At 42.0% G+C, this 21,889-nt stretch overlaps 1 protein-coding gene across 1 annotated transcript; it reads right to left on the bottom strand.

Annotated features, from left to right (window-relative positions):
• Positions 1–4,470: 4,470 nt before the first annotated feature.
• IGFBP3 (insulin like growth factor binding protein 3) lies at positions 4,471–20,776 on the bottom strand. The gene is made up of 4 exons (XM_073332756.2): positions 19,721–20,776; positions 15,374–15,600; positions 13,913–14,032; positions 4,471–5,153 (listed from the first exon to the last, which is right to left on the bottom strand). The coding sequence occupies exons 1-4, from the start codon at positions 20,091–20,093 to the stop codon at positions 5,028–5,030; spliced, it is 846 nt and encodes a 281-aa protein (XP_073188857.1). The 5' UTR covers positions 20,094–20,776; the 3' UTR covers positions 4,471–5,027.
• Positions 20,777–21,889: the final 1,113 nt, after the last annotated feature.

Here is a 21,889-nt window from a genome sequence, read left to right as displayed (position 1 = left end):
GGAGTTGCTCGTAAGGGGACCCTGAAGAGGGACGGGGAAGGGGGCTGGAAGGGCTGGAGGGCACAGAATTGGATGGAGTATCCCCTATCGTGTGGTGCACCCAGCGGTCCAAAATAATACGGGACCAGGCACGGTAGAAAGGGGATAGTCGGACGAAAATGTAAGGCAGGGTGGATCCAGATCTACCTCTGGTGCGCTGTCCTCGACTGCACCTTCAAAAGGTCGGTTTGGCCCCTGAAGAGGGTTGGATTGTCCTGAGCCCTAGCCAGAGCGTTGACGTAGACTTCCCCTGCCGCTCTGATTTTTCCTTCTGAAGCCCTCTTGGCAGATCTGATGACCGAACCGCTGAGGAGGCTGCAGACAGAAGTGTCTCTTCTGCGTTGAAGGCGTATAGAGACCCAGGGACCTAAGGGTGGCTCAGGAGTCTTTAAGGCTGTTTAGTCTTTTGTCAGTTTTCTCTGACAAGAGAGTATCACCTTCAAAAGGCAGGTTCTGAATAGTTTACTCTACCTGGTAGGGGATGCCAGAAACCTGGAGCCATGAGCCCCTTCTCATAGCCACTCCTGTGGCCATAACCCTGATGGCCGCATCTGCCCTGTCAAGTGCTGCCTAAAGGGACACCTTTGAGATCAGTCTCTCTTCCTCAAGAGAGGAAACGCGGCATGGGAGTTCGAGGGGAGCAACTCCATGAATTTAGCCACCGCTGAGCAGGTATAGTAGGAGTACCTGCTGACGATGGCCTGATGGTTGGATATGCGGAGCTGTAAGTCTCCAGTGGAGCAAACTTTTCTCCAATAAAGGTGAAGCCTTTTTGCTTCCTGATTCTTTTGGGAGGGTCCCTGGAAACCCTGATGCTCGTGTTGGTTGGCAGCATCGACCACGAGAGAGTCAGGTGTGGGATGCATGTATAAATGCTCATAACCCTTGGATGGCACAAAGTAGCGTCTTTCGTTGCGCTTAGCCATAGCAGGTAACAAAGCTGGGGTCTGCCACAGAGTTTTTGTGGTGTCAGAGATGGTCTTTTTGAGGGACAGGACAATACATGCAGGTCCAGAGGGGGCGAGGATGTCCACCATTGGATCTGCATCCTCCACTACCTCCTCTGCCTGAATGCCCAGGCCCTGGGCAACCCTCCACAACAATTGCTGCAGAACCGTGTTGTCGTCCAGGGCTGGGGCTGTCGCCGTGCCTGCCAATGCCTCATCTGGTCAGGAAGAGACCCCCATGAGGGGTGGCTGCTCCTTTCCTTTCTCACCCGCGGCGCCTGGGTTCCTTGGGCCGGTGCTGACCCAGATGGTGTTGCACCCCTCAGTGTAGGGGCTGCATATACCGAAACAGGCACTGCCGGTGCCAAAAGTGCCATCAGTCATCCTCGATATCGGAATCACCGTCGAGGCCAGAATCGCTCTTGGTTCCAGAGCCGGAGTTGACGTTGCTGCCGGTGCTGGAGTCCCCGCCGGTGCCAGTGCTGCCGGGACCCCCAGGCCCACTGCTGGCTGCACCAGAGGCATTGAGATGGCAGTGCAGGGTGGTAATGGGCCTATCCCCAACCCTGCTGGTGCCGGCAATGCTGGCGGGGGTACAAAAGAGGCCGAGGCTACTGATGTCACCCTGGAATGAGACCCTTGGCTACGACCTTGTCTTTGATGAAAAGCCCAGGGAGTCCAAAAGGGCCACTGCACCGGGGGCTGCCATTGGGCCGTCCAAGGTGCTAGGTAAGGGTGTTGGTCCCCAGGTCATGTGGACCATCTGCTCCTGCTCCTCCGGGACAGACAGGAGCCCGACTCTGACTCCGAGGTGACTGAAAACAATGACCACCGCGGGAGCAGTACTTCTGAACACCAAATTTTTGTGCTAAGGGCTCAGAGGGATCAGCATGGCTGCTGGGTGTGCTCCGGTGCCGGGGAGTGGCGCGCTGGGGTTGGAGATCAGCAGGCCATCATAGCGGGCTTTCCCCTTGAAGGGGCCTGGGGAATGACTGTTGCTGTCGACCTGTCCCGTCTGGGAGGAGAGAATGGTGACATGAGGTGAAGCAGTTCTTAAGCCACTTCAAACGCCTCCAGTATCAAAGGGAGGTGCAGCTCACGGCTCGGCCTCAGAGAGTGAGGAGGGCCCGGACTCAACTGCCCTTCTACACGGGCAGGAGTCAACACAACCATCCCTGGTGGAACAGCTTTAGTGTGGCTTGACTCGGGTATAACAGCGGGAGGCTCCTTAGCCTTAGCAGGGGGAGGATGACCCCTCTCTGGCCTCTTTTTTTGCAGCACTGGCAATTGCGAATGGTGCCTGCATACCGCATGTGAGCAGCGAGTGGAGCTGGGACGGTGCCATGAATCCTTATCCTTACCCAGCACCAGTGCTCGTGCTGATGGTGCTCGAGTGCTCCGCACCAAGGAGGAGGTACTCAGCGCAGGATCCGTCGACCCAGGGTGGGACTGGGGGCGGAGTTCTGCCTCCATCATCAACAGGACCTTCAGGCGCTGCTCTCTATCTTTTAAAGTCCTGGGCCAAAAGGTCTTCCAACTGGCACAACGATCCTTCTGATGGCCCTCTCCTAAACACTTTAGACACGAGGTGTGAGGATTGCTTCTGGGTATACACTTGGCACAGGCTTCGCAGGTTTTGAAGCCCGGAGACCCTGGAATGCCCTGGCGTTGGGAGAGCATAGGAGGGGATTTCCCCCCCACAAAAGAAACTTACCTAACACTAACGAACTACTAACTACTCACCATCAACGAACAATGGAAAACTAATGAAAAACAATGTAAGACAAGAGCACAGGGAAGTTCCAGCTAACCGTCACTGGCGGTAAGAAGGAACTGAGGGGGTGGTGGGTCAATAGGGCTCTATATTGAGCGCCATGAAGGCACGACTCCAGGCGCCATCCTGGCCCACCCAATGGATGCTGCTAGGGATGCTACCATGCACACATACCTGATTGGAATCAACATGAACAAGCACTCAAAGAAGAATTGTTATTATTAGTTATTATTATTGAATATTGTTAAATATTGACTCCATTTCATGAATCTAGCCCTTAGTTTCATGTCTACAGTTACATGACATAAAGCTGCTGTATACAATTTCTTGCTCGTGTGATAGTACGAGGGTAGATTGTTTACAGCTTTAAAAAAGTGTAATTGCAATGATTTCTTGGTAAAACTTTTACAATTGCAGTATTTTCATCAGTTCACAAATCTGTCTGAAACTCAAATATTCAGGACTGTACACATTTTGGAGTAACAACTACTTCACTAACCTGAGTTTGGATTAGGATTTGGGTTAGGATTTCAGTTTTAATGATGATGCAAGATCATTTTGTTAGATTATAAACTGAGAAACTGCATGGGATGCAAGTAAAGCTGTTCAGATAATCCAAGCCAAATACAAAGCTGGTGGCTGCAGTCACACAAATCACCTAATTCCTGACTTGCTAAATATTCAATAGGACATTCAATTAACAGTGATTTTTTTTGAGTTACACCACTTACTTATATGCAGTTTGTAATAAAATATTATTACTTTTCAAATCTTATCCAAAACGGAAAAGATGCTCAGTTCCATAGGCCACATCCCACAACTGATTTTCATGTAGACTTTCCCATTACTTTTAATGGGAATCTGACTCCAATTGATACCATATGCCAGATATTTGAAAGAACCACAAACTCAGAACATAAAACCTCTCTTCAGATTGAAAATCTAAGTGAATTCATGACAGAGAGACATATTTTTCAGAACTGGATGGTTACTCTTCTGCTCTTAAAGGCAAGCAGACAACTCCCAATGAAGTCAGTGGAAGTTACGACCATGCAATAGAAGAGTTGAGCTCAGAGACTCCTAAAATTTAGGTCTATACCTCTTTTCTGTATATGTTTGGCACTGACTTTAATATGAGTGCCTCATGTAGAATGAAGGTAGAATATGGCCTTTAGTTAGGTTTTTGTAGTAAGACAATTAAAAATGGATACAAGCTTGTGTTTTAAAAAAAATGTCATAAGAGGAAGGCAGAATATCCACAGACAGAAAATTAATCTAGTGTTAACAGTTTTAAAAGAGGAGAAGAAGGGAAAAAATTGTGTTAGAGTAGCTGAAACGAGTAGGAGAGAAGAGTTGTTTATCGTTAATTTCAATGCCACTATTAATTGCTCATCTAACATCTAAGTACTACAGTGAGGAATGCACTAGAAAAACCAATAGAAAGATTGATTAAAAAGTTATTTTGATGGTTTTAGCTACTTTAAATAGGGAAACAGCCTTTTTTAGGAAACTTTTTCTTCAGGCAGTAAATCTATTTTGGCTCATCCCCATTAAGTAAAGATATATACGTCGTTCTATTTACAATCCCCTTTGTTTTTTGACTTGCATGTATTCAGTAGCATACACCAAAATGAATGTGTAACATTTGGTATTCACATGTTACATTTAAATAAAGTTTATTAAAAAACAATTATATTAAATACAGACTAACAGAATATTCATAATATACTTTACAGAAAAAAATAGCCATGTCTTTATTTTAGAAACACGTTTCTTTAAAAAGTTCTTTGAGATTTTTATAAAACATTTTACCCGTGAAGATAAGTTTCCCGTCAGACCTGTATAGAAAAAGCTTAAACTTGAAATCCTTGGGTTTTTCTTAATATTTTTACAAGCTTACAATCTATAAATTCTTTAAAATAAAATACAGTATCTTTCGGGATCAAATTGGTCACAGGCCGTTATTTTAAAAAGTCAGTGGAGACTCCCTGAATCCATTCTGAAGTGCCTTTTTTTCTTTCTGGGGATAAATAGTGCAGATTTAATTGGGAATTCAGAGCTCCCTATGTTCTATAGAAAGCAGGAAGTGTGTCAGTGACAGGGTGCAGCTGCAGAGTCCATAGAGTCAATGAATCCCCCAGTATCAGTAGGAGGCAGAACTCGTAACTCCAAGTCCAATGCAGTCCATGCTTTTTCCCCAGTCCCTCCAAGATCTCTGATGGGTTGAACTGCCACAAACAGATTCCACAGGAGATGGCACCTGCCCCTCATTTGCTTTCCAAGTTGTAGCAGTGGACATCTCCTTTTCCTTTCCCATCGTATCCAGGAAGTGGCTGTCCATATTTATCCACACACCAGCAATAGCCTCTCTTTCGGCCTTTGGATGGGCGGCACTGAAACAAAATGAATGTAAGATTCAGTTAACGCCTTTTTTTTTTGGGTACAGCAGGGGTTCCAGTTAGTTCTAATCTCTTTGATAGCTTCAGTAATATAACATGGCCAAATCAACACTGCTCATGCTGTGAGTATATGGAATTCCAATTACCAGCACAAACTATTATAATGATATTTTACTTCTACTGCCAGCCAACTATTAGGGATCTAATCATCCTACAATAAAACTATTCTTAGAAGCACAAAAAGGCAGCTTTATAAACCACTCCACATGATATCACACAGCACAGTTGTCCATTATTGAGCAAAATCAACTTCAATGACACTACTTGCAACTGTAAAGGTTGTAGGATCAGGTCCTTTATTTGGGAAAAAACTCAATAGATTACTCTTACCATACTAAGGGAGCACATGTTTGGCAGAGACTGCACTTGCAGCAATAACACCTCAGCTTACATCTGTTTGCCAGGGGTATTTCAGTACTCTAGTTGACATTTATTAACAGATATATAATACCCTGCAACAGAGTTATCACTTCAACAACTGCTAGGTATATTAGAGCTTTACATATATAATTTCCTATAAATAAGGTTGCCTGAATATCCATAATCCATAACCTAAATAATTTCTAGAGAAAGCACTTGCCTACCAAGACTAGTTATCAATACAAGCCAACCTGAAATTGTAATACATAGTGTGTACGTATGTTTTTGCTATAAATTATTTATATATCTATATAAAAGCTGAAACTTTCTCTAGAAATAATAATTTAGTACAGGAAAGATGGAAAACCAAGCACACTAAAGAGATTCTTCCAAAGACCCTAAGAGTTACAAAGAGAATCTAAGGCAGCATACATAGTTCCTGATCACATATTGCATATAACATTCCTCAGCTACCTCGGGGCCCAGTCCAGCTGAAAGGTACCTCCGTAACTGAAAGTTTTCTTCTATTATAAGGGGAAGCACCCCTCTCTAATAGTCATGCAATGTCATATTAAGCATTCTACAGTCAACCTCCTTCCCAGGATGGAGTCACAATCTATGTCAACTGGACTTTGGGATTTTATGGTTGTAGACTCACTGAATGCCCTACTGCAGAGACATGTTCATCAGAGCTAAAATAACCACCATTTAGTAGGTGAAGAATTTTAAAGAGTCTGTGGCACAAATTTATCAGGCTCTTGCTAGATGACAACTACAACAGATATATCACCTAGGAACAAGAACAGAGAAGCCACGTAGCCTGAAGACCTCGCCCATCCTCTGCCACCAAAAATAAAAACACACAAAAAAAGAAGCCTACCTCCACCTCCTTTGGAGGGAACAAGAGAAATCATCCTCCAAAGCAGGTGGGTGGCCTGTGTACATTTCCAGCTCATGTATTTTATTCATTGAGGATGAAATTTATCCAGGTTGAAAGAGTCTGTAGAAGGCCTATGCAGGCACCAATTAAGTCCTCAAAACAAGGTTTAAGTAGGACTTAAATGGTGCACAGGTCTCTGTATAGGAGCCCATTTCACCCTTATAGCATAGCTGATTGGTCCAGGAGCCACTAATTTACCTATCCAAGGCCACACAGTGCAGCACATACAGTCCCTAATAGTTGAGTACTGTGGAAAGTGGAGAGCTCCTTTGCTCCTTTATCCCTGCCCCTAGCCAGCTCCACAACTCCCCACCATGGACTTTTGGGGGAAGAGATCTCTTTGTGGTTTCCGTAGTTGGCAAATTTTCTTTGGATTCCATCATCCTGCCATGAAGCAAACATCACCCATAGCTTTTCAGAGCTTGCATGGTTCAGAAAGCTGGATATTGTGTTGGACAGACTCCTCTCCCTGAGGAATGTTTGCTTTTACCATGTTTATTATGGTACATGAACTAATAGCACTCACTCTAACTGAAACTGAGCAGTCGTTTAGATTCATTGATTCCAAAGGCCAGAAGATGATTATCTAAGTCTATATTCTTGTTATATCTTTGGGCAGGAAGACCAAATATCATGTCATGTGCTGAAATAACACAAAGCTTTCTCTTCTTCAGAACCTTTGTTTTGCAGTCATACTGCATGCAACAATCCTAGTCACTTCAATGGCAGTTATGCCAGAAGAATGTCTACAAGATCAGGTCCAAAGTAAACAAATGCTTATTTTCTGAGGGGGAAAAGCAACCCTGGCCAATCGAAAAAAGAGTTGCATTAGTAATTCGCCTAATTATCTGAATATCTTTGTTTGAATTACAAGTTAGCCATTCAGTCAGTTGTCCTTAAACACGAAACCAACATGGATTTTATCCTTTTACATTGTTTAACAAGCCCATTAATGGCCTGATCCACTGGCCATTGAGTCAGTGGGAATTTTTCCATTAACTTTAATGGCCACTAGATCAGGACCTAACTGAATTGGTAATGTTTAATCCTTAAAACTCTTTGGCGTCAAAATAATTTAATCCACAGTCAACATCTCTTTTATTATAACAAGTTCATAGATCAGGAAACTAAGGCAGAAATTCTTAAGTGATTTTCCATAGGACACACAGTCAGTGTCCGAGCCCAGAATTAGAGTTAGGATTTCCTAACTCTCAGCCTGGTATTCAGTTCACTAAACTGTACCTCTGCTAATATCTGTAACATATCCTCTTTGCTTTCAGAGGTACTGTATGAAGTGTTCTTCACAAATCTCAATGGTTCAAAGGAATTGACTTTGATTACTGTCAAAGACATACATATGTAAACCAAATTATCAGTTTAAAAAATTGGTCTCACTTTTAATGTCATTTTATTTTCTACAATCTCATCACTGACTTTCAGAATTAAATACAGTTAGAAGCCACCTTTCATTTCTTGTTTTGAGAAAAAGTCTCAGATCTGCTGTGTGCCTTAGAGATAAGCAGCAAAAATAATGCTTTGTCTCCAGAGCAACACAGAAATGTTTTTCAGATCTCTCAAGTTCAAAACAAGGATTTGCACTGACTGCCCAGCACTGGGGCAAGGGACAAACATATCTCCCATAATAGTTTGATCTGGCCCAAAAGGGATGTTTTTATTCTAAAACTCCCATATTTTGCATTCTCTTGCCCTGACATCAACTGAAATGATAGACAGTGCATATCAAAAAGACATCTCTTATTCTGTGTTTTGTATACCAGTGGGGACAGATTCCTGGGCCCAGCTCCAGCTGCTTTGTGCTGCCTCAGAAGTGCAAAACAGCTGGAATAATGCCCTAAATTGGGCAGCTGAGGATTTCCTCTGACAGAGGGGCCAGATGTCAGCCCTGTTGCCCCCTGCTCTGTCCCCTCCACAGAGCAATGCAGAAGGGACATGGCAAAGCATAAGGGGTGCCACTTAATTCCTGGTCAGTACAGTCATTCCTATGGGACTGCAACTGGCATAACTTGAAAGCAGCCTTTAGAAAGCTCTAATTTACAGCAAAGGTTATTTTGGCCTCTGGCTGGCCCAGGATTGGGGGAGCTTTGTCTTAAATGGAGCAATGTCAATTCACATCTACTGAAAAGCTGGCCATTTATGTGGATTTGGGATAATTCTTAGAGAATCTTAATTCTATCAAAAATTCTTTGCTTGCTTGAGACAGATATACTCCTGCACCATGAAACTATACCCATATACCACAGTATATGACTTAGGCATGAGTAAGTAGGGATCAATGTCTAACAGATCTGGTGCAGTATATAAGAAACAAAGGGGTCCTATTATGCTCTGGAGGGGTCCCTCCACGTTCCTCTTTATCACTTCCTCTCTTTTACACAATTTACTTGAGGACTGAACACAGATATCTTTAGAGCTCATCAGTGTTGCTCCTCACTTCCATGGGGCATGATGACAATGACTCTGTACCAGGTTTCCAGGTTCTGAGGATCGAGGAGCAAAAATTAAATTAGGGACTCAAACTCTGATCCCTCTACTCTAGAACAACCACAAAGCCAGACTTCCAGTTTTACCTTTAAACCGATGTTTACCAAGAAAAGTAAAGTAAATAACAAATATTAATTTAAATGGACAGGGAGCGGAGAGGGCAGAATTCCTTTCAGGACTGTTCATGTCGCTTCCAGTACGACTGACTCTCCTATTTGATTTCATGTTGTACATCACATGGCTTGGCAAGATGATAAGTGCATATTAGCAACCACATTTATTTGATAATTTCCCCATGCTCCTGATTTAATAATAATTAAATATTTAAAAAAATATAAATACTTTAAATTGCTTTCCATGATGTATCTTTTCCTTTACAGCAAACCACTAAAACTACCCCGAGGGTGTTTGGAAAGTCAATTACTTGATATACAAAAATCAAATCATGAAGAACAACTGCATTCAACATGTTCCTGAAGAGCTAGTCAGTAAGGAAAACAGGTAGTTCATGTGAACACGAAGAGGAAAACTTTCTTATGAAAGACTTTATATGGCTCTTTTAGATGATCATGATACTTCACTAGATTTAGCCCAAACCTATCACTTATCTGTAGACAAATGCTGCTCCTTTATAACTAGGGCCCTACCAAATTCATGGTCCATTTTAATAAATTTCACAGTCATAGACAGTGTTTTAAAAATCCTGAATTTCACTATTTCAGATATTTAAATCTTAAATTTCAGAGTTGTAACAAAGCATGAATATTTACTGAAAAATGGCAAAATATGTAAAGCCCTTAAGCCAACATTTCTCAAACTGGGGTTCCCGACCCAAAAGGGGGTGGCAAAGCTATTGGGGGGAGGGAGGTCAAGGTATTGCCACCCTTACTTCTGCTCTGCCTTCAGAACTGGATAGCTGAAGCACGGCGGCTGCTGGACAGGTGCCGAGCTCTGAAGATAGCACTGCCACCAGGAGCAGTGCAGCCTTCAGAGCTAGATTCCTGGCCAGCAGCCGCTGCTCTCTGGCCACCCAGCTCTGAAGGCAGTGCCACCACCAGCAACAGCGCAGAAGTAAGGGTGGCAATACTGCAACCCCTTTACAATAGGCTTGGGACCCCCTTTTGTGTTGGGACCCCCAGTTGGAGAAACACTGTGTACTTGTATATTCTTTTACCTTATAGTATAAAGGAGTATAGTATAGGGTAAAAATACACAAAAGACCAGATTTTATGGGGGATTGGTAAGGCCCTATTTATAACCATATTGTTTCTTTGTGTTAGTTCTGCACTGCATAGCCTCGCACTGTGCTGAAATACACTGTACTACTGGACCGTATCTGTATCTACAACATAGAAGTTGCACTCATAAAGTGCCTTTATTTTCTTAAGATCTCAGAGCATTTATTAACATTTTATTTGATACTCACAGCACCTTATGAGGTGGGTATTAATATGACATTAAGCAAAAAGGCCCTAATCATGCAATTTGTTCTGTATGAGCAAATGCTTATGTCCATGAATTCAATGGGGATCCATTTAGGCATGACAGTGTTTGCCTGTGTGGAGCAGCTTGCAGGATCAGGGTCCATATCAATGGCAGAGCCAAAAAGAAACTCTGGAGGAGTTTTGATTCCAAATCACTGATCTAACCATTACACCACACAGCTTCTGAAATGACAGCTAAACTGCTTTGGTAAAGAATGAACTACTTTTACAAAATATGCAAACACCTAATTTTTGCTAACCTTCCCTGGGCAACGTTCTTTGGAGGTGGCGTGCCACCGTAGTGCACTGAGCTGCATATCCAGCTACTTTAGAGGTACCAGAAGAAAGCTGATATTTCCATTATTAAAAATGTCTGCCTTCTAGGACAGTGAAAATAATATTATTTAGGATGATTTGCTATTTCCTAGTACTGTATAACACACTGAATTCTTCTGTCATAATGTGGAGTTACAAATGCTAAATGATGTTAATAACAGCAATGCAGGAAATCACAGAATAACCTAGCTTTAAGTTATTCAGATTAGATATGTTCTCTGAGTTCCTAAAGTATCAGATCTAGATTTATGATGCTGCAAAAAACAGTGCAATCACTACATTTCCCATACGGCAGTGAGTGCAGTCTATTATATATGTACTTATTTCTCATACCTATTGTGGTATTTAATTTTAGAACGATACTGTAAACATATTATTTTGCATTTTTGTGAGCTGCAGACTGTATCCTCGACACCCACCCTAAAGTTAAGGCCTGCATTACAGTTTGATAGCAGTACTAAGTGTTAGCACTAGATCAGCACTCAGGTAAGATATCTGCTTGTGTTGACTCTGCCTGTGCTCACTGAGGGCTTGATTCTGCAAGATGCTGAGCTTCCCTCAATTCCTATTGAAGCCAGTGGGGCATACAGGCACGTGGCATGGCATCTGGCAGGACTAGGCACATCCTTTGCCACAGATGCCCCCATGATAGGCCACTACATGTAGTGCAGGAACTCTCTCTGAAATTCAGCAGATGCAGTTTTAAAGCCTCTGGTGGAACATGCACTACAGAATTTAGAGTGCAGAAGCAGCTCCCCTTACATAGGATCTTCATCTTATTCTATTAAATGAATAGCTTTGAATGATGACTAGAACTGACATCAAGGTACACTTATTTTAATATCATTTTTTGGAGTGGGGAAGTGCCCAGGTTCCCTAACGGCAGAATTACCACTGCTCAGAAATGCACCTCAACATTTTGGTGCCTATGGATCTTATTATTTATTTACGGTAGTACCCAGGAAAGCGCCTAGCATAGAGTAACACTGAAGAAAAAATGTCCATTCCATAAAGAGCTCACAATCTGAGCTGCAAGTTGACAAAAGTACTGCAGGCAATTTCTGCAAGTGGACAAAGTAGAGCATATTCTTTGGTCTTCTTTAATAGCTAAAGGAGCACACGGACTACAGTATGTAACAAAAAGCATATCTCTTGGAACTCTGTTCAAATATCTATTGCTTTAAATAAGCTAAACACTTCTATGTCATAGGAACACACACACAATCTTGGTTCCCACTCAGAGGGTCAGTGCTGTCCTTAGTCCATTGAATAACTTTCGTTGAAATCAATGGCATTGTGGAATGAATGCAGATTGAGGGCTGCAACCTACATATGGCCCTACGTTCATTTACATCAAGTTAAAATATCATGGAACAAGAATTCACACCAGCATAAATGAGACCTCCAACCCAAAAAAAGAAACTTGCCCCGCTTGAGAAAATCACCAGCTGCTCAGGAAAAGCTAGAGTGAATAGATGAGCTATGCAGCACGCCCTAAAGGTCAACAAACATAGGCACTGTCAGATCAGTGGAAGAAGTGTATTCTAGAGCCAGGAGCCCCCTCTCTGAGTGCCCATCATCAAATCTGCAGAGGTTGCTGAGCTCAGTTGTTGAGATGTTACATAAGAGGAAGGATACCCCTGTGCTGAAAAAAGGTGTGTTCTTAACTCATGTTAGCTAACCTGGGTTAAAACAGCAGTGATGTCACGGCAACTTGGCTTTTAACTCAGGTTAGAAGCTGGAGTTAAAGCCTCTGAGGCAACCTGGGGTTGAATTTCAACTGCTAACCCAAATTAAAAACCAAGTTGCTGTGCCTTCACTGCTACTTGAACCCAAGTTAGCTAATGCAGATTAGCTAACCAAGTTAAGAACACATTTTTTTTTTTTTTTTTTTGCAGAGTAGACATACTTGAAGAAATCCATGATCCAAGCAACAGAGAGCAGCAGGACTTAAAGTGAAGCCTATGGATGTGTGGTAGCCAAGTTGGGCTGGCTGCTCATTTCACTTTCATTTCCAACTGATAAAAAACAGACGACAACTAAAAATACATGGAATGCTTTCCTAATATTATTTTCCAGTGTGAGGCACTGCTGTGGTTACCACAGGGATGTGAAGGGAGAAGTGGGCCTGAGTAATCATGAAAGGGAGGGGGAAGGTGGCCCACTATATAAATTCTCTTTAAAGATGTGAACCAGCCCACTGAAAAGCTTGAGAACCCCTGATATAAAGCTCTGTAAATTTAAAACTGCACCTTGAACTGCACCAAGAAACTAATTCAGAGCCATTGCAATCTACTAAACATTGGAATTATGGGTTCTGACATGGAAAAACACTAAGCAAGGGCCCTGATATTTATTTTCCACTAGCCAAAGTTTCTTGAGAGCCCTTCACGGGCACCCTTAAGTAGAGCATGTAGCAATAGTTCAATATGGAGATAACAAAGGCATGAATAGCTGTGGCGGTGTTTGCATTTGTCAAGAAAGGTCACAAGCACGTAACCAAATGCAAATGGAAAACCAAAGGGGTTGAGAGACCATCAATACTGAAGAGTAAATACTGAGTGTATCACTTTCACTATAACATGACATAGATTTTGGAAGTGATCTCTGCAGCGTATAAACGACAGATATATGGCTTTCTCAAGTTGCCTTTTGTAATGTGACCTAATCCAGTTCTTCTAGGAACTCTCAAGCAGCTATTTACAATTCAAAGCACTGATCTATTACAGTCATATGGTGACTCCAACAGTTAACACTGTGGGTTAATGCTTTTTTTAAACTGATGGGCATTGATATCCGGGGCTCTGGCCAACCCATGTGTGATTGGGTATGAAGTTTCTCAGATTAATCTGTTGTCAGGAACGACAGCAAATAAAAACACTGTCTACACCTGACATGGCTTGGTGCTATGCCATCAGGTCCTGAAACTGGGCTTAAACTAATGTTTCAGTAAAGTGCTACGTAATGCACATGAACATTACTAGTAATGTTAAATTTGACTTTGTATTAACAGATAACGATGTGGAAAAGCTGAAATACACTTATTGAAATGATCAAGAAATATTACTCACTTGCTTTTTCTTGTAAAATCCTTTCTTGTCACAATTTGGAATATGGAATCCTCTTGGACTCAAGACATTCTGGATCTTTAGGTGATTTAACGTGTCTTCCATTTCTCTACGGCAGGGACCCTGTCAATGATCATGTTTTAGAAAGCACAAATGAAATCCTCTCGTTCAAACCCTGTCTCCTATATTCTTAAAAATAGTAAATCTGTAGATATTAAAAAGCACTAAGCAGCAAAGAACTCCATAAAAATAGGGTGATGGATCTGACCAGAAATGACTAGAAACATCCACACTTCAATTTTTAGCATGCTAGCTTGAATCCTGCAAGCACAAGCCTGACTACTGAGGCTGACAAGCATGCTCTCAGCTGCTGTGTAGCCATACCCTAGAAGCCCTAGTTCTGGGCCAGTGCCCCATAATCTCTCATCAGCCCTCACAGCTACCTAAAATGATAATTCTGCTATACACAGATTTATTTTTTGGAAGAAGGACATTCTGAACCTCTCAGACTCTGATGTGCTTTAACTGGAACGCCTGACTTCAGTAATACATTGAACAGGCAGGAAAATTAACCTTGCTAATTTGTTTTAGCTGCCATATACTCTCTACATGGATGGAACTCACTACTTTTTGTAGGTTTTGAAACATTCTTTTTGTGGAAGAAAGATACGTCTGGATCACCCATGAATATTTTGAGGAAGTGCCAAAGTATACCCAAGAAACATTTTGCATGCCTGTTGGCACTGGTATGAGGATAACCAGATTGTCTGCCAAGAGCAGTACATGAATCATAGTTTAACCTGCTCACCTTCCCTATACCCAGGCTGCCCTGCAATCTTGCCCATAAACTGTGAATAAGGAATAAGAAACAGTGGCAGCTCTTATCCCTATGGTCATTACCTGCAGACATTTTCAGTGTGACAGAGCAATTACTACAAATCTAGAACACAGATTTGTGTGCACTAGGCACATTTGATAATCAATCAAAAGCTGGTACTCAGTTCCATGCTAGAGCACTTTCCGTAATTTGCTTCCTGGAGCACAGACTCAGACCTTTGGGTTGAATGTAAGGCCTTTTTCTTTTTTGCATTGCCCTTTCTTTCTTGCCAGTGGGTAATCAAATCTAATCAAGCTGTTATTAGTCCTAGTCTGACTCTGTTCACACCCATATGTGAAAACTATAGGTGAGATTAATCTTTTTTACTGTCCAAGGATTCTTATTGATAATCAGATTAAAAACAAACACTAGACCTCTGTGGTTTCCAAATGTGATCTGTCTGGCCTGCTGACCCTCTGCATTTGCATCTCCAATAGTTTGACTGATCACACAGTCAGAACTCCTTAAATGGCTACAACAATTACCACCATCTGGTTTTCTATTTATCTTGTCAAATACAGCATGCCAAAAAAAAAAAAAGCAAGCATGAGAATGTATTTATCTTTTCTACTTATAAATATACTTACATATTCAGTCTCTTGTTTGGATTCAGAAGAGAAATTCAGTGTATCTGTACTTTGTGAATCATATTCCACTTTGTACCGCTGTGTATTTTTGGCTTGTTCTTTCCTGATGATATCTATTTTGGTGTGATGTGGATGTGATTTGGAATCTGACACCCTGTGAGAGTTAGGGATGGCCTGATTCTCTATGCTACTGGCATTCTGGTCTTCTTCTGAATCACTGGAATTTCCTTCAAATAAAATAAATTCAACAAAGAAACAAAGTTAATTATTCAGTTAAGCCTAGGAGCACAATAGCTTATTTTAAGAGATTCTATTATTTCTTTTCTTTTTTATTAAAAAACACAGAGAGCCTTAAATGATATAGAGTTCTCTGAGCAGCAATGTCTGTATTTCCTGAACAGAAATAATTCTAATGTTCTCATGACTGAAATATCTCGTAAACTCCTAGTAATTCTTTTAAACTCTGCCATTCCACTGTCATTGTTGGTTGCTACTAATTAAACATCTTTCTTTTCTACTTAATTGTATGAACATTTTCATTTATACTTTCCATCAATTTGATTTTTTAAACCACTGCTATTTAAACTGAGTATATAGCTAATTGCTTCCCTTAATTTGAAGTTTTTTCCCACCAGAAGGGGGCAGATTTGCACGGGGACTTGATCATTTCCAGAGTTTGGATCTGAATCAGAAATCTGTTATCAACTTTACCAATGCAAGACGTGCAAAAAATTCAAATAATTTATTTATGTCCTACAACTGATTTTATTATCACTTAGTAGTGATAATGAATTCCTGTAATGTCTTATGATGGTTAGTATTCTGTAATGTAGTGTCTCTCCTTTCAGAGTAGCAGCCGTGTTAGTCTGTATCCGCAAAAAGAAAAGGAGTACTTGTGGCACCTTAGAGACTAACCAATTTATTTGAGCATAAGCTTTCGTGAGCTACTGCTCACTTCATCGGATGCATGCCTGATGAAGTGAGCTGTAGCTCACGAAAGCTTATGCTCAAATAAATTTGTTAGTCTCTAAGGTACTCCTTTCTTTTTGTCTCTCCTTTATAACTTCTCCAGGAAGGGAATTAACAAAGAGGTATTACTAAATAGAAATAATACTACCATGTTAATTTTAATGGGCCTTAATACAGTTATTTCTTAATTTTCTCCCACATACTGCAAAAATTTGGTAAGTTAAATTTTACTTAGTTGATAGAGAATTTTCCAATTTGATTCTATTTTTATATTAAACACATTTCAGATTACCAACACAACATTGCCATCCACTCTGCCATAGTATCAAAAAACAAACATCCAGTTTATTTGCTTTTCACTCTGAGTCAGAAGAGTTTAAAAATATTTTCTTCTCTATCTACTTTCCATAGAAGTAAACAAAAATAAAGTGCCCCAGAATACTGTGCAGGCACAAAGTTTCCATATACAGTACTTAAGATTACGTGTCTATACTGTACTATAGCTTACAGGACCCTTCCAGTGTAAATGCAGACGGCTGCATTTCCTCTGAGACATTTTTAAAGTTTATATCCTTTATCAGTTAAGTCAGACTGCTTGCTGCATTTCAGCCCTTTGGCTGCACGCCATCTGAACTTTTTAAAAAAGGAACGGAAATCACATTGGGAATGTAAAATGATAATTGATGTGCAGGGCACAGATTACTTTTAATACCGTTGCTTCAATGCTATGCTAAAGTTAAAGCACAAAATCTATATTAAAATAGTGCTAAAAGGCTCACTAAAAAACACCAAAGCCAAGAAATTCAGCATCAAGACTGAAAGCCTTCCTAACATATCCCACTGAGTCCAACAATTTTAGCACATATGGCACTAAGGCCCCTGCAATACATAGGCACAGGGAGGAGGAGGAGGGATCAGAATTAACATCTTGTGCCAGTGGTTTTGGTGTAGCCACTGCTGGCAGTAGACATAATTGACCAGGAAAATCCAACTCTCAGCGCAAATGGATTAAGGAAGTTTAAGTCTTAACTCTGAATTTCCTGGCTTTTGTGGGTTTAACTCAGACTCTCAGCGGTATTTGAACATATTTTTTGTGGTTTAATTTCTTTTTTTTTTTTTTACAGTAGTATTTTTTTTCTCATTCTCAATGATGTTTGGAAGTGTTGATACAATAGAACATAATAATCTAGCTCTCCTAAATCTAAATTATTTCCCCAATAGTATTTTGCAGCCATTCCACTTTATTCACCATGTACATATAGATTTAGAAAGTATTTTAACAAGCATTATGTAACCAACAGATTACGGTGGCCACTTCACAGTTTATATAATTAATCATGGCAATCTGTTCTTAAGCAGTTCTCAAATCAGATTTATGAGTTATGACTACAATTTTTTTATAATGTCAAGACATACTGTATTGCACCAGTTTATTCTATAGAGCTGTTGTCATGTTAGTTACATACCCATTCCTAGCACATTCAAAACCATCATGAAAAAAGCACAGGGAGAGTTGTTTTTTTCTTTTATTAATAATAATAGTCCCTTAAAATGTGAACTGTATCAATGCCAGAAAGATCTAGTATGCACTAGAAGTTAATGGCCTTCTAAATCTGGCATTAAAATGACATTTTAAAATATAAATCCATATAAAACTTTTTTTAGCACTTGCTGTAATGTAACAATGACAAAAACAATTTTACATGGTATTCTACTTATCTGTATGTGTGGGAACAGATTTGATCCTATTATGAGAGTTTGCTGTATGCTAGAATCTGTACTGGGAATTTGGATTTAGGATTGAAACTCTAGTAGTCCCTGAAAGAGGCAGGCACTATGCATAGCATTGGTTCAGCAGATTTCTTCCCTCTTGAAAACTAAGCACTCAACTTGTATTCCCCAGGAAGGGGCCTACTTTTCACTTTATACACAGGGGCGAAGTTCCCACTGACTTCAACAGGCTTTATGTCTGAATAAGGAGTGCAAGCATAGGGCTTTAGTATTTAAACTATTTATGGATGAAGTTAGTAAGAGATCCAAAACAGAAGTGAAAGTCCAGAGCCATCTACCCCTTCCCTTCCTCTAATATTTACAGTTACATAATAAATAATAATAATAATAATAACAACTGATAATTAGCCGTTTCCAATTTCCACGCATTTGGATGGATACCCCCTCATCCAGGATTCCTTTCAAGGTAGAGTTAACAGCATCAAGCTCTTATGATGAAGGATGTTGCCATGTGTTTCAATGAGGTTTAAATCTTCACTCAGCATGTTCTGAACTCTCCCTCTTTCAAATTGTCACTGCTTGTGAGCAGCACAAAAATAATAATAAGGTATTTTGTGCTCCTGCAGCAGCCAGTTAAGAGCACACTGGTGGCCACTTCCCCTCACACAGCTAAGGAGAGGCCAGCCAAAGAGTGCCTGCAACCCAGAAGAAAAACTCCACACTGCTTTCAAACCTTTTATCACAAGTAGATGTTACATCATCGATATTGGTTAGTAAACTCTCTAATGAAATTTGTGCAAATATTAATTGTGCTTTCCTGATCTGAATCCCAACTTCCCTTGTTTCTGAACATTGCAAAATGTGGATGCTTACAGAAGTTGTTCCAACTTTCCTTCCCTCCCTCTTAAAGAAACACACTCTAAATAGTTTTACTTACAAGAGAGTAGGGGAAAGGTTTGTTTTTACCAATCGTTTATTTGCAGAAGTGTACCCACAATATTCACCCCTTTTAAAACTACCAGTCTCTTTGTTTTAAATAATCAGTAACTTTCCAGGCTGGGAAAATATTTGTCCCATTCTCTATGTACTCCTTTACAAGCAATTCACCCATTTTAAATATCTCAGCCTGGCAGACCTGCCTCCTCAGTCAAAGGGGGAACGACTGTCTCATATTTTTTAAAAAAGCATCCTCACCTCTGTTGAAAGGAAGGATTCTGCAACAGCGGAGATTAAAGAACCTTTCTTTTCTTATTCCTCATTCAAACGAGCCCAAACTTCACACACAGCCCTAGATTTGACCGCGAGATCAGAAAACACGGCCATTTATTTTGCCGAGCAGGAACGACCACGTCAGTCTTAACAGCGCACTAAGGCTGGAGTTCTGTTTAAGAACCCATCCGCTAGGAGTTGGCTGCAATACTTGGATGGCGCTTCACAGAAACATTTTTGCAGTAAGGGAGTGTTTTTTTGTTTTGTTTTTTGGTATGTGCAAACTAAACTTTTTTTTTTTGTTGCATAAAGGCAACGGATTGATAGATTGATTTGCATCAAACTTTTTTTGGAGGGGCAATTTTTTTTTTTTTTGCATTAAACAACACACACACGCACACGCACAAAGTGAACGGCTGGAGCTTCTGCTCGCCTTACCTGGAACGTGTGGTCCTTGCAGCAGGAAGGTCCGCAGCTTGCTGCCCGTGGTCACGTTGGTGCAAAGCCCCCTGCCCTCCAGCAGCGCCTGCAGGGGTCTGAGCTCCCCTCGGCGCGGCTGGCAGGTGAGGCCGGCCCCGCAGCGCTCGCTGTACACCCCGCACGGGCGCCCCTCCTGCAGGGCGCAGGTCAAGCAGCAGCCGCAGCCCGGCTCCCGCACCAGCTCGGAGCACTCGGGCGCCAGCGGCTTGCACTGCTCCAGCGCCCGCGCGTCGCAGGGCTCGCACCGCACCACCGGCCCCACCGCCACCGCCCGCCGGCTCAGCAGCGCCAGCGCTGCCACTGCCCACAGCACGCAGAGCCGCGCCACCATAGCAACAAGCGCACGGGGGGGGGGGAGGAGGAGGGGGGGGGGCTGGAGAGGGGACGAGCAGCAGCAGAGAGAGCAGGAGAGGGACAGAGCCGCAGCCACACACGCACCTAGCCCGGGGCAGAGCCGCCCCCCCCCACAGGAGAGGGGAGTCACAGGCACTCGCCCCCCAACACAGGAGAGAGAAGAGACCAGGACAGACCCCTGCCCCGGAGGCTCAAGCCCCAGCCGCTCGCCCCCCTACCAGAGGAGGCGAGCCCAGCAGGCTAAAGCTACAGTCACCCCCTGCCTGCAGCCGGGACCCCCCGCCCTCCACCCCTGCAGGAAGACGAGAAGGAAGAGCAGCTAGCGCCCAAGACGGCTTGTTGCTTCCTCCCCTTCAATAGCGCCCAGGTCACTTGGCTTTGACACTGATTTCTTGCCGCAGACACAAATTTGAGAATAAAATAAATTAAAAAAAAAATCAACAACAATTAAAAAAAATACCCAAACCGAGCAAAATGGTCTGGCTGGGAGGAAACGTGGTCCCAAAATGGTCACGGAAAGAGAGGAGAGCAGAGGGGAAATGAAGGAGAAAAAATAAATTAAGAGAGAGCAAAGTTCCCTTCTTTTTATTCTCTTTGTTGCCTGCTATTGGCTTCTACTCTCTGTAACTCTGGGCTCCCATCTGTTCTCTCATTCAGCTGAACTTCTTGCCTATATACAACTCCTGCTTAGGACACGCCCCGGACTATGAATAATGAACAACTCTGGCACTCCAGGAGAAGGGGAGTGACTATTGAAATCCAGATTTCGGTTCAGAAAGTACTGTAAGGAGGGGGGGCCCCCCTGGTTGTGAGTTGAGTTTAAGTGCCCTTGTGAGAAACCCTCTTTGAGGAGAACACCTTAGAGACGAACACATTTATTAGAGCATAAGCTTTCCTGAGCTACAGCCCACTTCATCGGATGCATAGAATGAAACATATAGTTAGAATATACACACACACACAGACCGATGCGTTGGGACTGACTTTGGGCACAGAGAGAGGCTACATCCTATGCGCTGTGTTTCAAAGAAAAGTGTTCTCCTTCCCCCACACCCCTTGGCACTGTGAGAGGAGACACGAGCAAAGCTAAACGAGAGTGCCCTTTTTGGCTTCCTGTCTACAATCCTGTCCACACTGGAGTTGATTGATAGCCCAAGACAACCTGGGAGGCGTGCCTGTTAACACACACAGTCAGGGTTTAGGACATACCTTGGACTAACTTCCATCTCACATGACAATTGCAAGTTCTTGGGAAAATTGAATATATATTTCTCTCTCTCTCTCTCTCTCTCTCTCTCTCTCTCTCACTGGAGCACGGTACTTTCAGTGCAGCTGATGTATGAATGTTCCTCCGAAGTATCTTTTTTAAAGTGCTCTCTGAACTCTTAAGACTTTACCTCCTTGCCAAGACAAAGCAGTTTACATAACTGCTTCCTTTTCCAATTCTGAAAGGCAAAACTGGATTTTGCACCGTGAATTTAAACTGTCTCTTATCAGTGAAATCGCAACTTCTGTTCTGCTTGGGGTTTTTTTAACGTCCCGTTTTGTTTGATTATAACCTTAATAAAGAAAAAATTTAAAGTAGCGTAGCCAATGTTTCTATATATTGTATCTAAATATGTTACATACTACAGACACTTTAAAAGACTCTAATTTGTTTATGTACATATGTATAGCCTTTCACTCATAAACATTTTTCCTCACAAGTGAAAATTAACAGCGCTTCCAAAATACTGTCTAGCAAAACTGTTTCCTGTCATGGAAACGAAATGA

Source organism: Lepidochelys kempii, chromosome 2, assembly GCF_965140285.1.
Source record: "Lepidochelys kempii isolate rLepKem1 chromosome 2, rLepKem1.hap1, whole genome shotgun sequence".
Lineage (NCBI taxonomy): Eukaryota > Metazoa > Chordata > Testudines > Cheloniidae > Lepidochelys > Lepidochelys kempii.
The sequence above is the reverse complement of the archived record's forward strand: the minus strand, read 5'-3'. Positions and strand labels throughout refer to the sequence as shown.

Excerpts from the sequence above, each read along its gene's own strand:
- IGFBP3 (XM_073332756.2), bottom strand. The coding sequence starts at position 20,093 with ATGGTGGCGCGGCTCTGCGTGCTGTGGGCAGTGGCAGCGCTGGCGCTG. Across the intron at positions 15,601-19,720 it reads GCAAGGACCACACGTTCCAG|GAAATTCCAGTGATTCAGAA; the intron begins GTAAGGCGAGCA and ends TTTTATTTGAAG. Across the intron at positions 14,033-15,373 it reads CCAAACAAGAGACTGAATAT|GGTCCCTGCCGTAGAGAAAT; the intron begins GTAAGTATATTT and ends GATCATTGACAG.